Source organism: Dromiciops gliroides, chromosome 4 (genome assembly GCF_019393635.1).
Source record: "Dromiciops gliroides isolate mDroGli1 chromosome 4, mDroGli1.pri, whole genome shotgun sequence".
Classification (NCBI taxonomy): Eukaryota; Metazoa; Chordata; class Mammalia; order Microbiotheria; family Microbiotheriidae; genus Dromiciops; species Dromiciops gliroides.
The window spans coordinates 48010868-48026544 of record NC_057864.1 but is presented as its reverse complement, the minus strand read 5'-3'; the positions used below and the strand labels follow the sequence as shown (position 1 = coordinate 48026544).

General features: G+C 35.8%; 1 protein-coding gene across 39 annotated transcripts in view; it reads left to right on the top strand.

Annotated features, from left to right (window-relative positions):
* The window catches only part of ADGRL2 (adhesion G protein-coupled receptor L2), an 869983-nt gene extending 854950 nt beyond the window's left edge, over nucleotides 1-15033 (top strand). For 6 of the 39 annotated variants that reach the window (XM_044001737.1, XM_044001738.1, XM_044001736.1 and 3 more), the window contains 9 exons: nucleotides 281-372; nucleotides 1256-1300; nucleotides 1589-1615; nucleotides 2267-2435; nucleotides 5944-6072; nucleotides 6557-6653; nucleotides 8831-8959; nucleotides 9882-9899; nucleotides 12412-15033. In XM_044001737.1, the coding sequence (XP_043857672.1) occupies nucleotides 281-372; nucleotides 1256-1300; nucleotides 1589-1615; nucleotides 2267-2435; nucleotides 5944-6072; nucleotides 6557-6653; nucleotides 8831-8959; nucleotides 9882-9899; nucleotides 12412-13166 (1461 nt within the window). In that variant the 3' untranslated portion in view covers nucleotides 13167-15033. Of the gene's footprint in view, nucleotides 1-280; nucleotides 373-1255; nucleotides 1301-1588; nucleotides 1616-2266; nucleotides 2436-5943; nucleotides 6073-6556; nucleotides 6654-8830; nucleotides 8960-9881; nucleotides 9934-11644; nucleotides 11698-12411 lie in introns of all 39 variants that reach the window. The other 33 variants (XM_044001763.1, XM_044001760.1, XM_044001762.1 and 30 more) reach the window with 18 other exon arrangements.
* The last annotated feature ends 644 nt before the right edge of the window (nucleotides 15034-15677 follow it).

The window sequence follows — 15677 nt, the reverse complement described above, 5'->3', positions numbered from 1 at the left end:
TCATTAAGGGTAGTTTTTTGAGTTTTGTTTTTGTATCATAGTAGGGCTTTTAATAAATGCTTGTTAATTGATTGATACATGCAGCCCATTTGTTGTAATATTCATCCCAGTACAAGTGCTATAAACCAATACGAACCCATTGTATCCTAAGTATATGTGGCATATTTGACCTCTGTGCTTGCTTTGCTTCATCCGACCCCCTAAATCTATCTGCCAGATCTTTGTTATTCAGCCCCTCAATTTGGAATAGACTTAATTTCATTCTTATCTGTTTTGACAGCTGAATCTTATCTTCTTGGTGATCACTTTGTGCAAAATGGTGAAGCACTCCAACACTTTGAAACCTGACTCTAGCAGGTTGGAAAACATTAAGTAAGTGTTCTGTGTTTAAGTTGGAATACAAATGATAAACTCATGATGACTGGAAGAAATGATCCAGCACTAGGAATATGGAACTTTGTCTCCTGAAAACGATAGATGTGACTAAGACTCAAACCTTATGGGTCTGCTTGGGTTACAGTGTTGCTGTGTCACAGGCATTGGTCAAAATTAGATAATTCCCTACCTTGAACTAGAGCCAAAATGAGAAAAAAAAAAATTTCCCCCCAATGGCTCCATGGAAATTCCATAGCACTGTGGTAATTTCATTTGCATTTAAAATGCAGTTCAAAATGATGTTCCTGTTTGCATGGCTGATATGATTATGTAGAGTTTGTTTTGTTAAATGACTTTTTGATTTAAGGATTCTAAGCAGTTTCCCCTCCTAATCCTGTTCTCCTAAGAGAATTGACTCTATTACTATTGTTAACTTGAAGATTATCTGTTGTTTTCATGCTAATTAAACAAATGTTTACTTTATCTCAATGCTGAATAATAATAATAAAAAAACCCTGCAATATCCCTCTCAAAGAGAAGGGGGGAACAGTGTTATGTAATTAACACGAAATTGATAGCTGTTGCTTCATTAAATCATCTTATAGAAGCATTTGAAGAATATTATTTCAAATGGGAGGCTTTCAATTTAAAGTCTGTGAAGGTATAACTCAAGTTGAATATCAAGGTTATGAAAAAGACTCATTTTTTAAAATGTTTTTTTTTAATGGCAGATCTATAGTAAGGGTAACATTTAAAACTTAGATGTCTCAGATAGGTTAGTATCAGCTTCATTGCATGTTGCATGGTAAGAGAGAGAGCTAATCTTTAGCATCTCTCTCTTTTCTTCCTTTTCCTCTTTCTGTCTTCTCATCCACACCAGTAATTACCGTGTTTGTGATGGCTACTATAATACGGACTTACCTGGGTAAGGTAGAACCCTACATTAACAAATTTATGGCATGAATTATATTTTTGCAAACTCGGTCAATATCATGAATTACCCTTAATTTAATAATTAGTTTGGAAATAATCTAATTTGCTATAGTATTTTTTAACTATTATATGCCTTTACTTTTTTTAAACTGCTTGCCTCTGCATTTTGTATTTCTTAATTTGACTGATTTATATAAATATATAAATGCTTTCTTATTAATTTCTATTTCAATTCTGTCTAATAATTTTGTTTCTCTTTTCTGCTTATAATGCTTTCTAGCTATGAAGATAATAAGCCATTTATCAAGTAAGATCATTAGTTAGCAATGGAATGCACTGACTTAAAATTCCCTTCATTCCGTCCTGTTCTCTATAATTCCTTTCTCCTTAAACTATTCATGATGAAATCTCTCTAAAATATTTTATTTTGTGGTCGTACTCATTTTTTTTTGGTCATATTTCAGCCAGGCTTCCTCATGCTATAGATTCTAAACTCTAGGTTCACTTGAGCTTAGCTGATCAGAGCCCCCAGTTTAGGTGCTAGGACTTTATCTGCCATATAACCTCTCACTGTATGTGTTACATTATTCAGTGTCCTCTGAAAGCACCACAGAGAAAACATACAGGGCTAGGTGAAATCAAAGAATTCTCCATTTCCTTTTACTAAAGCTGTATTTTTAAAAACAATAGGTCACTTGGGGGTTGTTTTACACCTTTGTGTTTAAAATACTTTTGACATCTTGTTCATTCTGGAAATTATGAAAAAGCCAAAACTGCTGATGCGGCTCTCACGGGAGGCTGAAGTTCTTAAGGTTAAAGCCAAAGACTTGTTGAATTTGAATGTGAACATAGAGAAAGTCAACTGCAACTTCCGAAATTAATGTAAATATTCAGATGTGCACTGGGTGTTTGTTGCCAGGCCTGTTTGAAAAAAAAAAAATCCATTCTCTTCTTTCAGGTCCTGGGTCCTTGGTGCTTTTGCTCTTCTGTGTCTTCTTGGCCTCACCTGGTCTTTTGGGCTGCTTTTCATCAATGAGGAGACTGTTGTGATGGCTTATCTCTTCACCGTGTTTAATGCCTTCCAGGGAGTGTTCATTTTCATCTTTCATTGCGCCCTTCAGAAGAAAGTAAGTGATGGGAAAATGCAAGAAAGATCTGGGTACATGACCGTACTGTTATGGTAGGAAAGAAGTAGGCATGTGAGATAAAAGTTGTTAAAATACAGTAATATTTCTTTCTGGACTTAAATATTTCCCTCATTTTATTATTGTGAAAAGTACACTGATTGTGGGGACAGCTAGGTGGCGCAGTGGATAAAGCACTGGCTTTGGATTTAGGAGGACCCGAGTTCAAATACAGCCTCAGACATTTGACACTTACTAGCTGTGTGACCCTGGGCAAGTCACTTAACCCTCATTGCCCTGCCAAAAAAAAAAAAAAAGAAAAAGTACGCAGATGTTTGGGAAATTTAGGTGTCTTACATGTAAAATGACCTTATGGATCGAGAAATGTTGAAGGCAGGTGATAAACAGAAATATGTGAACTTGTAATATTTAGTCAACCATTTCAGAATAATTGGTTTTCATTGAAATTTCATGGATTTTATGTTTAAAAACATTTTAAGAAAAATTCTGAGGACTTCACTAGCCTGCCAAAGGGGTCCATGACTTTAAAAAGTTCAAAAACTCTTTCTTGATGACAAACATTGAAAGAAAAGTCTGCACCGTTGTAGAGTGGGGGAATTCAGAGATCTGAAAGAGAAAGAGTATGTGCCAAGAGAGAAGGGAACTGCAGGAAAGACAGCTCCAGATGTGCAAATCGAGTCGTGGTTTAATGGTGTCTCTTGACTATTTACACAGGACAAGAAAACCAGTGATATCCCACTTCTTCATATCTTATTTTGTGCTGATATCATGTTAACTGGAGTCAGCAAAAATGATTCAAAAATACAGTCAGGGATGCAAAAGCTTAATCTGCAGTGAGAAGATGTGAACCTGCTAGAATTGCTAAGCTGTTATTTAAGATTTAAAAGTTTCCCTGCCTTTCCCTGGCTATCACCCTGTCCCTGTCTGCATAACTAATGCAGTCTTTTTATTCTGTTATTACTAGTTGGTCACTAAATTGAACAGAGAAATAGAATTGTGAAAGTGAAAACTATTATGTTTTCAGTCCTGACAAGATGATAGTGTTGTTACTTCCATCAGTTCTGAACAAGCTATAATTTAGAACTAATGACAGTGGAATGTGCAATGCTGACAGATAATGTACATTCACAATAATATAGGCATTAGGCAAAACCAACCCTGGAGGGTATTATTTGGGCAAAATACCATTGTGATTGCTATTGTCCTGGTTATACAGCAGTTGTGAGCAGTTAATACCTATTAATGCCCAGAAATTCTTCTTGAGGTGTCCTAGGTGATAAAATAACATGAAACTTTAAGCCTTTATGTGATCCACAAGGTTAGCCTTGGTATAATTAACTTTGGTTTTTAGGAGCTTTCTCTAATAATCAGAGATTGAAATATGTGAGCATGTCTTTTTGTAGCCACATTCTCCTGTGTACTGGATTTCTTCTGTTCCTATGCACAGTGTAGATTTCTGGGATATGGAACCCTTCTTGTGCTATATGCTTTGGCATACACACGGTGCCAAAGCTTTGTTGGTAAAAATGAGTAAAATACTTTATAGTTTACAAAGGAAAATGTGAGAGGTATATGAACAAAACTTACCAATGCTTAACGTGTTTTTAGAACATTATTTTTGCAATCTAGTTGAAAATTTACCTCTAAGTATTTTTTTTAAATTCCAACATTACTACAAGGATGATTTTTTTATGACTCTTCTATAAAGTGACTCTATGAGACCCATAGTTCTTATCTCTTCAATTATTTGAAATCAAACCTCATTGTTATTGGTAATAATGCATATAATTAAATGGAACTAAGGATAAAAAGACAAGAGTTCACTACTTTAATAATATCTATCTCTCCTCAAGGTTCTAAGTGACATTTTTAAAAGTTTTAGACATGATAAGTGAACAGAGCCTTGTGAGAAAAGGGAGTGGGTTTTTGTTGTTGTTGTTTTACATCTTGATAACTTCATTTGCCTCCTTGGTTCAGTCATTCAAAATACAATTATTAAGAACTTTCTATGTCCTGTCCTTTGAAGTCATACATTTGTTTAACATTAAAATATATGACACCCCAAAACTGCTTTGGCTTTGCCATGTCTTTACATTCCTATCCCACAATTTCAGGTGGGGCCTCTTTAATCGCCAGTGGTTGTAGACTTTTTTTTTTTTTTTGCGGTGCAATTGGGGTTAAGTGACTTGCCCAGGGTCACACAGCTAGTTAATGTTAAGTGTCTGAGGCCAGATTTGAACTCAGGTACTCTTGAATCCAGGCCCGGTGCTCTATCCACTGCGCCATCTAGCTGCCCCCTGTAGACTTTTAAAAAAAAATAAAGTTTAGCATGAACTTCACATTGCAGCCTCATGACTTTTGGGGGGGGGCAATGAGGATTAAATGACTTGCCCAGGGTCACACAGCTAGTAAGTGTCAAGTGTCTGATGTCATATTTGAACTCAGGTCCTCCTGAATCCAGGGATGGTGCTTTATCCATTGTGCCACCTAGCTGCCCCCAGCCTTTCTGATCAGTTCATTCATCCGGGCTTTAGGGAAGGAGAGAGATTACCTGGGAACTCTCTTTAGCATGAATGTGTGTGTATGTGTATTGCATTAATAGTTTTTTTTTTTTGGTTGTGTGCTAATATGGAGAATAGGCATCTTCACATTTCTTCATTGAATGTGAAAGCTGGTCATGTAAAAAAGTTGAGTAAAGAATTCCAGTCAAATTAATGGCAAAGGTACCAAAGAATGTGCCTTCTTTATTCTTGCCAAAGTAGTTTTATCATTAAAAAGGGGGAGTTTATCTGCAAAACTCGCAAATGCATAAGGTATAGAGAAAAGGTATTTATTTGTTGACCTCCAGTAGGAGAATCTAAAGATTGTAAAGCTTTAAATGACTGAATTACTGGTTTTATCTAAATGTATCTAAAGGGAGACCATAGGTTTGAATTTCATTCACTCTGGAGAGGATTTTTCTTAACATGTAATAAATAGCAAGTAATTAGATAAACTTGATAGAAAGGTCAACTTTTGCAAAGAAGTTTTTTTAAGAGTAATAACTAAATTAGTAAATGATGCTGTTGAATGTTTATTAGGTTGGCTGGTATTGAGGATATATTAGCATGTTGAATATAATTAAATTTCTTAACAGAAGTTCATAAGATAGTTTTCAATACTCTTACCATGTTGTAGAAAATCAAATGTTTTGCATTTAACTCTATATTAAATGTACGTATGTATCATCATCCCCAATATGCTGTAACCTTCTTGAGGAAAGGGATTTTTTTTTAAATCATCTTATCTTGTATATATCTAATTTTTTATATGTTATCTCCCCAGTTAGAATGTAATCTCCTTGAGGGCAGGGACTGTTTTGTTTTTGTTTTTCACTTCCTCATATCCCCAAAATTTATCCAGCTGCTTGCCATAGAGTACATATTTAGCAAATGTTTTATTGACTGACTGACTGACACTAAGATCAATTTTGCCATTTATTCAACTGCAGGTACGTAAGGAGTATGGCAAGTGTTTTCGACATTCATATTGCTGTGGTGGGCTACCAACTGAGAGTCCCCATAGTTCAGTGAAGGCATCAACCACGAGAACTAGCGCCCGATATTCCTCTGGCACACAGGTAACAAAGAGTTTGACAGCATCTTTTAATTAACCTTATTTATAGAAAGCCTACTGAGACATGTTCTGTTCAGATGCACTAATTGTCTTCTCATTATAATGATCTAGATGGCAAATACTTAGTGTTTTTTTTTTCCCCCTCACGTTTTGGGTGTGCGTGCATCTTAAATATTTCTTTAAGGTGTTCTTTTTACATTTTTTCCTTATGCAAACACCAGTTTCCTATTATTGTGACAATAGGTTATGACAAAGAAACATATGCAGTTGGAAATCAGTAGCCTGGGTTCCTCACAACATAGAAGTATATACCTTCTTACATTTGAACTCAGAAGCAACACAGATGTATACCAGTGGCAACAGATAACCCCCAAAAGATCAGGATGAGGGAAAAACCAGCATGTGTTCCTAGTGGTGCTGAGCTCAAGCAAACAATCTGCATGGAACCTAAAATATAACATCTCTGTCTACTTGCTTTCTACCAACAGAGCCGTATAAGAAGGATGTGGAATGACACTGTGAGAAAACAGTCAGAATCTTCCTTTATCTCAGGTGACATCAATAGCACTTCAACGCTTAATCAAGGTCAGTTACTTGGAGTGGTTTCGCTATGAGGGGAGTGTAATTTTGTAGTATTTGTCACTTTAAAAGAATCTTGTCTTGGAGGAAACTTGCAAACAATTTTTTTTTCTCTTAAGACAGCGATTTTCATGTTTCATAAGAAGATCTAAAAATCACGTTCAGTCGACTTACCTCACTACTTGATGTCATTTATCCCGTTTGATGGAAAGCACACTTAAATAATTTCCATCAATAATTTAAGTCGGAAGCAAGAGCATAATTCCTGACTGTTTAAAATATATTAATGAAACCAACGCTGAAACAAATAAATCATTGAGAACATAAGTTTAAATGACGTTTTTCCCAGTGAAGTCAAATTGACATCCTCTCTGACCAAGAGACATTTATAAGTTTTCCTCCTAAAATATTGATCTAATTAGCATAATTCCTATTCCCACTAAACAATGTCAACTTTTACAATGACGATTCTAATTAGTGAAGTTCTTATTATTTGAACATTTCTTTGAAAAACTGAAACTTAAAGGTTAACAACGGAGCTGCAGTAAATCCTGCCTGATATGGAATAAAATTAAAATACATGAGACAGTACATAGAAAAATTTTTTTTCTGTTTGAGTTGGTATTTCTGCATTCGTCTGGATTGCAACTTTAGGAAATTATGGCATAAATCAATCTAATTGTTACTTAAATTAAGCCACTATCAAATAAGATTAGCATAATCTGTCAATAAAGGAATTCTCTGCTGAACACTAAACATTCCTCCTATCTAGAATAAAATAACTCCACTAGGATAAAAGCATAAATATTTAAAATATAATATCTTTTTTGCTTTTGCCTGAATGAAAGCCTAATAAATTTAAATTTAGCATGAAAATTCAGATGACATTTTCACTCTCTTTGGACATCTAAAATATCCAGGTAATATCAATTTTGCTGTAGTACAGTGCATCCGAAAACAACCCAAGTTGTATTTTATCTTAATGAGGTGCCCAAACCAATGTATTCAAGAAGGGGCATGAAAATAATTTTTGTCACTATTCCATCAGGTCTCTCCATTAATCATTGGGGGAGGGGGACAAGGAGGGGGCATAGGGGTACCTTGAGGACTAATGTCAGCTGTAGTTGTCGTGGTTTTAAGACAGTTAAGCCTCAAAGGCAGTTAGCCATGTTCAAAATGTGTCAGAAAGTACCAGAAGGTTTGTGAATGGTGAATTAAAATGAGTAGGATGTATGTTTATTATGCTTGCTAATATTTAATCAGGCAAAGTAGCTATCTTAAAGGGAATGAGATATTCAAGTATTTTTTTTTTTTAAAATGTCAGCATGAGCCTCCTAGTCTGATTGTGTATGTGGGAATGGTCTAATCCATCCATATAGAAGCATTGAGGTTCGTTTCTCTGCATGTGTGCTTGGGCTTATACTAAGAGAGGCTTTTTGCCAAGTATGTCCTTCCCTATATTGTTCGTAAAAGTTGGTTTTCCTCTCCCCTTTTGCCTGAGTTTGTATTAACACAGATGTTTTCATAAGGGATAAACCCCACACCTGTAAGTTCATGAAGTTTGAATTCCCCATCGGTGCTCCTCAGTAGTTAAAGTTTTTCATATGAAGCATTAACATCTTGAAACATAGGGTTGATCCCTCTGCATTCAGTTGCCTTTCTTGTTTATCTGGGGCTTTGTATAAATTAGTAAATGTCATTCTCTGCAGGTGTTTACTTTGGGGATTTAGAAAGCACCTGTGGATTGCCAACAAAGTGACCCTCTCCCTTTTTCTTTCAAATTACTAGTTCAAATACAATCAGGAAGCCCCTGAAGAATGTCATTTGACAACTTAACCCACAGAGACGTGGTGCAGTGGACACCACACTTGGAGTTAGTAAGGCCAGGCGTGGGTTTGAGACCCACTTCTTACATTTACTCCATTTTTGACCTTGTAAGCAATTCACTTAAAACCTTTTCAACTTTGTTTCTTCACCTGTTAAATGAGACCACAGATACCTCTAGAACCTATGCCTGAGGTGGTTGTTACATGAGCTAATGTGTGTGTGAAGCGCTTTGCCAACTTCAAAGCACTATATAAATGTGTTGGTTGTTATTTATCAATACAGAAAAATGCTTTAATGAAGCTGTCTGGCCAAAATAAGAGAACTGATGCATTTTTTTTTCTGTTTCTTTGCTTTAGGGATGACTGGCAATTACCTACTAACAAACCCTCTTCTTCGACCCCACGGCACTAACAATCCCTATAACACATTGCTCGCTGAAACAGTTGTATGTAATGCCCCTTCTGCTCCTGTATTTAACTCACCAGGTGTGCTTATACTTACTGAATAAAACTAGTTTTTTCTTTTTTTTTTTTTTTTTTGCTCCTAAACAGAAACTTCCTTTCTTGCTATTTTCCCCCTTTCTGAGATAGAAACTCAAGTTTTCATATCGTTAGAATGCGTTCTGAATTTTTCAGTCTTGAGAAAAACATTATGGTATTGCCTGTGCCAGGCTTCTAAAACTGCACTATATTATAGTAATGCCTGAGACATAGGAATATTTACCAATCCTTATCCATGTTTTTAACACAGGTGGCATAAATCTTAATATACTATTACAGGACTGACATCACATGGTCCGAGAGCCCATCTTCAAGATATATATCACTTAGAGGTATCATGTCTATGTAATATAAGGTTCAGTTGAATCTAAAGCTTGCTGAGAAAAATCTGCTTGTGGAGCTGAGTAGATAATTAAAGGCGATTTTGGATGCCTGGGTGTGGGAAACCACATCCGGCATTGAGGATAAACAAACTATAGTATAGTGCAGCTTTATGTTAGTTTTGTTGTTGCTGTTTTGTTGGTGTTGATGTTATTGTCGTTTTCCTTAGGAAACCTTCTTTGGTTTTTCTCTGAAAGTTAATATTAGAACAGTTTAGATATTCTTGGGGTGGGGGGGGGGTTGTCACTAACTCACCTTCTGTTATGATTGTGTTTTTCAGTAATTGCTTTTTTCTAACTTACAGAAAAAGCCATAACTTTTTAATATGTCTGTTTAGTCAGGGTTTTGTTGAAAGTTACAACATAATTGCCACTAGTATGATGTAATCTTGATTGAAGTCTAATATTTGCGGATGTAGAAAACAAAAGTTTGTTTCCGTTTTTTTCTTTCAAGTCGCTTTTTTAACTTAACTGCAGTTTCTCTTTTCATTCTCTTGTTTTCTTACTTTCCCTACGCTTTCCTCTAGCAACCTACAGAGAGACAAGTATGGGAGTAAAACTTAACTTTGCCTATCAAATGTAAATTTTTTCAGCATGATTTTTAATGGGCACAATTAAAACATAACTAGCAGTCATGAAGTAGACTCAGCGGGCAAGTGGTTCACAATTTGCAACTAAAAAATGATACCAAATTCAAACAGTACTACTGTATGATACTGCCTTTTTCTTAATAATAAAAGGTCTGTAGCAAATGCTGATGATAATTGAGGATATTCAATGCTGAAATAATTTGCTGCTTAAAACTGAAGTACCGCCAAGCCAAAAAAAAATGCTTAATAATTTACTTATCATTTCTACATTCCCACAGTAATCTTGCTACAGGCTATGGAAAAGACTTCAAGTGAATTACCTGAACTCTGGCAGAAAATGTTGCCTCTTCAAAACCAGTCAAAATGTGCTTAAATCTGCAGTATATCATAGAAAACACCTTCTGTATGATCCAGCTTAATAGTGTATCTATTTAGCAGAGATGAAAAGAAAAAAATGTGAAAAGAAAAGACTTCTCTAGAGGAAATGAAAAGTAGCATGTGGTCCATGTGTCACTCACATGCCTTGGTACTGGGTAAATCTTTTTAGGAAAAAATGAATTTAAAGGATTTGTGGAATTTCAAAACTCTGGGAATATATTAATCAAAACTAAAAATGGGCAGTTTGGTTGCCTACTCTCACCTTGTTTGATTTATCATGTGTGGATCATGCAGTTATGTGGAATTATTTGAAAATTTTTTCTAATGTTGATATCGGGCCATAAGATTCCAATCATTTTAATAAGACCACAAGAAATTTAATCCCTTTTTCCCTCTGGTCTTCCATTAACAACAATGGAAAGACCCTTTTGATGAAAGAAATGCTGAATTTTCTAGGATAATCTGCAGCTTTAAGGGTAGAAAGAGGGCAAAAAAAGAAAATTACCTAATTTCTTTATCAATTAAAATATTTCTCATACTCCTCCAAGCCTTGCATATAATGCAGCAGCCTCTCACAGTGGTCAGTTTCATTCCAATAACATCACTTCATTTTTTTTTTCCAGACATATATGTAGCCAAGTGTTTTTCTAGGAATTGACTTAATAATAACCTAGGTTCCATGGTGCAGACCTATCAGTTTGTTCTCCCCCCCAAAAAAATTTTTTTTTCCGTTTCTCTCCCTGGGAAGCACTGTGATGTCTTAGTTTACATGTTTATGTGTCTATAGAGAAAATAAAACTCTTATCCAATAAGAGCATGTTACCATAATTTTTCTTTTTCTCTCTTAAACTTCTTTTCATATCTTCAGCAAACTTACCCAATCTGTCATTCTTTCAGAAGCTAAAGTTAGCCAAGGCTGACACCCTTCTCCCATTCCACAGCTGATATTTATTCTTTGGTTTAATTTCTGTGACCCATACTTACAGAAATTCCTAACATTTCTGCATCTGACCTCCATGCCCATGGTATCTGTGGGCCTTACTCTTAATTGCCTCGTGCTGGCTCATTCAGTGCTGTCACTGTGACTGATGCGGACTGCAGGGCTGCAGGCGAACTTTGACCTTTAGAAGCCTGAGGCCATTACTGGTAGAGAGAATATTAGTGCAAAAAAACAAATTACATTAAGTGCAAAAAAAAAAAAAAAAAGGCTGCTATTGCTGGTAATTTAATTTGCTGAACCCTTGCTCTGACTAAGTTGCTGAGAAGCTTAGAAATTCTTCATCATGTTACAATAAATCATTTTACTTTCTTTTATATATCAGCTACTCTTAGGCCAGATAGCCTGAGCAGACAGACATGATGTGAGTTGTCCAAAGTGAGTCATTCCACCTACTGTCTGTCGTGTTGTTGGATGGTGCTTGTGGGCCCTGGTCCCATCGGTGTGAGAGATGGCTGTCCTTGTTTAACATGAATTCTTTGTATTTGTCCATTTTTTTCATTCTTTCCTTTATCTCATCTCCAGAAAAAAAAGGAAATGTTAGAAACATCGTTAAAGTAGTTGCTTGCAAGTTATGTGGGTTTATGTTGTACATTTGCCTTTGGTTTTTTTTGTATGTGACTTATTCTTTTTTTGATTTAGTGTCGTTTAGGACAAATCCTGTCGATTTTATTTTTAGAAACCATGGTGTTGTACTTAAAAACGTAAATGTCACGAAAGAATTGCTTTGCATTACATATGCAAGGGCATGGAGTGAAGAGTTCCTTGGTAAAGGATCAAAGAATTGACACAGAAATTTAGTAACTGTTGTTTCCCCTCAAATTAACTAAGATTCCATTCTATTCCCACCCCCACATTCCCTGGGAAATCAGTATTATTCCTTAACACCTTTTTCCTATCATATAAGGGGTACAACGTAGGTTTCCAATGGGAAATGCTGGAAAACTTGTCACTTCTCAAGCATTGGCTTACAAATAGAACTTTGTCCTGAACTACATTAAAAAGTCTTGTACAAAAAAAAAAAAAAAAAAAGACATCACCTAGGAAAGGGGACATTGTCAGTTAACCCAGGATCTCCCTTTTCTCTTCCAGGACATTCACTGAACAATGCCAGGGATACAAGTGCTATGGATACTCTACCGCTAAATGGTAACTTCAATAACAGCTACTCACTGCGTAACGGGGACTACAGTGAGAGCGTACAAGTTGTAGATTGTGGACTCAGCCTGAATGATACCGCTTTTGAGAAAATGATCATTTCGGAATTAGTGCACAACAACTTGCGGGGCAGTGGCAAGAATCACAACCTGGAGCGTACACTCCCTTCCAAGCCCGTGATCGGAGGCAGCAGCAGTGAAGATGATGCTATTGTGGCAGATGCCTCATCTTTAATGCATAGTGACAACCCGGGACTAGAGCTGCACCACCGGGAACTCGAAGCCCCTCTCATTCCTCAGCGGACTCACTCCCTTCTGTACCAACCACAGAAGAAAGTGAAGACCGAAGGAACTGACAGCTACGTCTCGCAGCTGACAGCAGACACGGAGGACCACCTACAGTCCCCCAACAGAGACTCTCTTTACACAAGCATGCCCAACCTTAGAGACTCTCCATACCCAGAGAGCAGCCCTGATGTGGAAGAAGACCTCTCTCCCTCCAGGAGGAGTGAGAATGAGGACATTTACTATAAAAGCATGCCAAATCTGGGAGCTGGCCATCAGCTTCAAATGTACTACCAGATCAGCAGGGGAAACAGTGATGGTTATATTATTCCCATTAACAAAGAGGGGTGTATCCCAGAAGGAGATGTTAGGGAAGGACAAATGCAATTAGTAACAAGTCTTTAGTAGTATAGCAAAGAAATTCTAAGGGCCACATGCAAGTATTTAAGGAAAAAAAAAACTCAATTGGCCCTGTCCACTTCCCTCCTATCTGCTTGAAGAGACAACCTCTGTTACCTGTGGTTCTCCGGTGAGAGAGAGATGACTGGACCTTGCAGTTCTGTGAATTTTTATATAACATACAAAAAAAATTAAAAAAAAAAAACTTTGTATATACACAGAGTATACTAAAATGAATTATTTGTTACAAAGAAAAGAGATACCAACGAGGTATTTTAAAGATTTCTTCTGCTGCTGAGTTCATAGAAATTGCGAAAGAAGCGAATCAAATCTCCCCCAGCCATTTTACCGCAGCCGGTCTCTGAACTTACTTTGTAAATATGGCTGCACCATTTTTGTAGGCCTGCATTGTATTATATACAACGCGTAGGCTTTAAAATCCTGTGGGACAAATTTACTGTACCTTACCGTTTCTGACGAGACTTGGAGAAGCAGGAGAGAGATTCTGCATTCGAGTGCAGTCCACTGCAAATCTTTCCCATTAAGGCAAAGATTGAAAACATGTCTAACCACTAGCAATCAAGCCACAGGCCTTATTTCATATATTTCCTCAACTGTACAATGAACTGTTCTCATGAGAAAAAAAAATGGCTAAAGAAATTATATTTTGTTCTATTGCTAGGGTAAAATGAAATACATTTGTGTCCAACTGAAATATAATTGTCATTAAAAATAATTTTAAAGAGTTTGGAGAAAATATTGTGAAAAGCTCTTGGTTGCACATATGTTATAAAATGTTTTTCTTACACTTTGTCATAGTAGTATGTTTAAAAAAAAAGACAAGTTCTACTCATTTTCACTTATTTTCCACTGTAAACAGTGTTCTGCTTTGACAAGTTAGTCTTTATTCTTACATTTAAATTTCTTATTGCCAAAAGAACATATTTTATGGGGAGAAATCTCTTTGAAGCCAGTTATGCCATGCCTTGCACAAATTTGGTGAAATCTAGGGAAAAAAAAGATTGTATGTCATTCCTCTGTTCATTCTTGCACAGGGGGCAGAGAGGGCACTGGACACTTCTCACAAACTTTCTAGTGAACAAAAGGTGCCTGTCCTTTTTTTAAAAAAATAAAATAAAACAGAAATATTACTCTTCCATATTCCTTCTGCCTATATTTAGTAATTAATTTATTTTATGATAAAGTTCTAATGAAATGTAAATTGTTTCAGCAAAATTCTGCTTTTCTTTTCATCCCTTTGTGTAAACCTGTTAATAATGAGCCCGTCACTAATATCCAATGTAAAGTTTAACACCTGTTTGACAGTAAATAAATGTGAATTTTTTCAAGTAGTTAATGTGCATTTTTATGGATCATATATAATTGGCATTAATTAATACACTGGCCCATTTTTAAAAAGTCCTTGATTGAGTATTATTACTCTCATTCATGAATTTTCCTATATGGGTAAAATGACATGATTTCAGCTGCTTATGTGGTCTCTAGGAACTAATGTGTATTTCTGTTCTAGTCGTCACTCCAAATGACTCAAATCATTTCTATTTGGAAAAATTACTAGATGCACTTGCATTTACATAACTGTTGTTTGTTTTTTGTGTTTTTTTTTAAAACTGGACTTTAACACCAATACTAAAAAAGATAAAAGGTTATAAACTCTACATTTGGCTGCCTGTAATTGTCATCATTCTTAAAATATAAAATTATCAGCAATGGAGAAGAGGAATTCTTAAAACAAACTTTTAAAGTCTTAGCACTCTGTGGGTGCGGTTTTGCTATGATGGAAACAATGTCATTCACAAGTTCAACAATTATATAATTGAATCTCAGCAATAAAGGTTTTTCCTGACTAACACTGTGAGCATTTAGACTGAATTCCTCTCACAATTACAATTAGAAGGTAAGAGGCAACATGGCATACTAGATGGCAAATTGGTTGGGAGTCAGGAAGACCTGGGTCCAAGTTGTACCTTTGACACATACTCTCTGACACCCAACCTCTCAGAGCCCCATTCAACTTTTTAAGACTGTAAGATGCATTACAATTCCCTGTCTACACTAAAAGAAGTAGCTTCAACATAGATTTCTCTATACCAATGAAATAATGGTTCTGCTCCTCTCATCCACACACACCTTTCTGAAATGAGAGATTATGAAATAGGTACATATGCATATACATATATATGGATATATTTTGGTAGGCATTCATACATGCTGGAATATTTTAAATGAGTATATTAAGGATTAAGATAGAATTAATTTTATCAAATGGGAAGATGTGTTACTTGTTAATTATATAAATTCCTCAAAAGAATTAGACACAAAAAAGAATCTGAAGAATCATTTCATGTTTAGTGTTCATGTTTAGATTTAATGGAATTTCCTTTTCCCAAAATAATGAGTATTTTTCCCCTATGTCAGTTTCATTTGTAGATTTCCTGCTGTGTGGGGGGTTTTTTTTAATAGTTAAGAAAGGTAATATAATTACATGGTCAAACA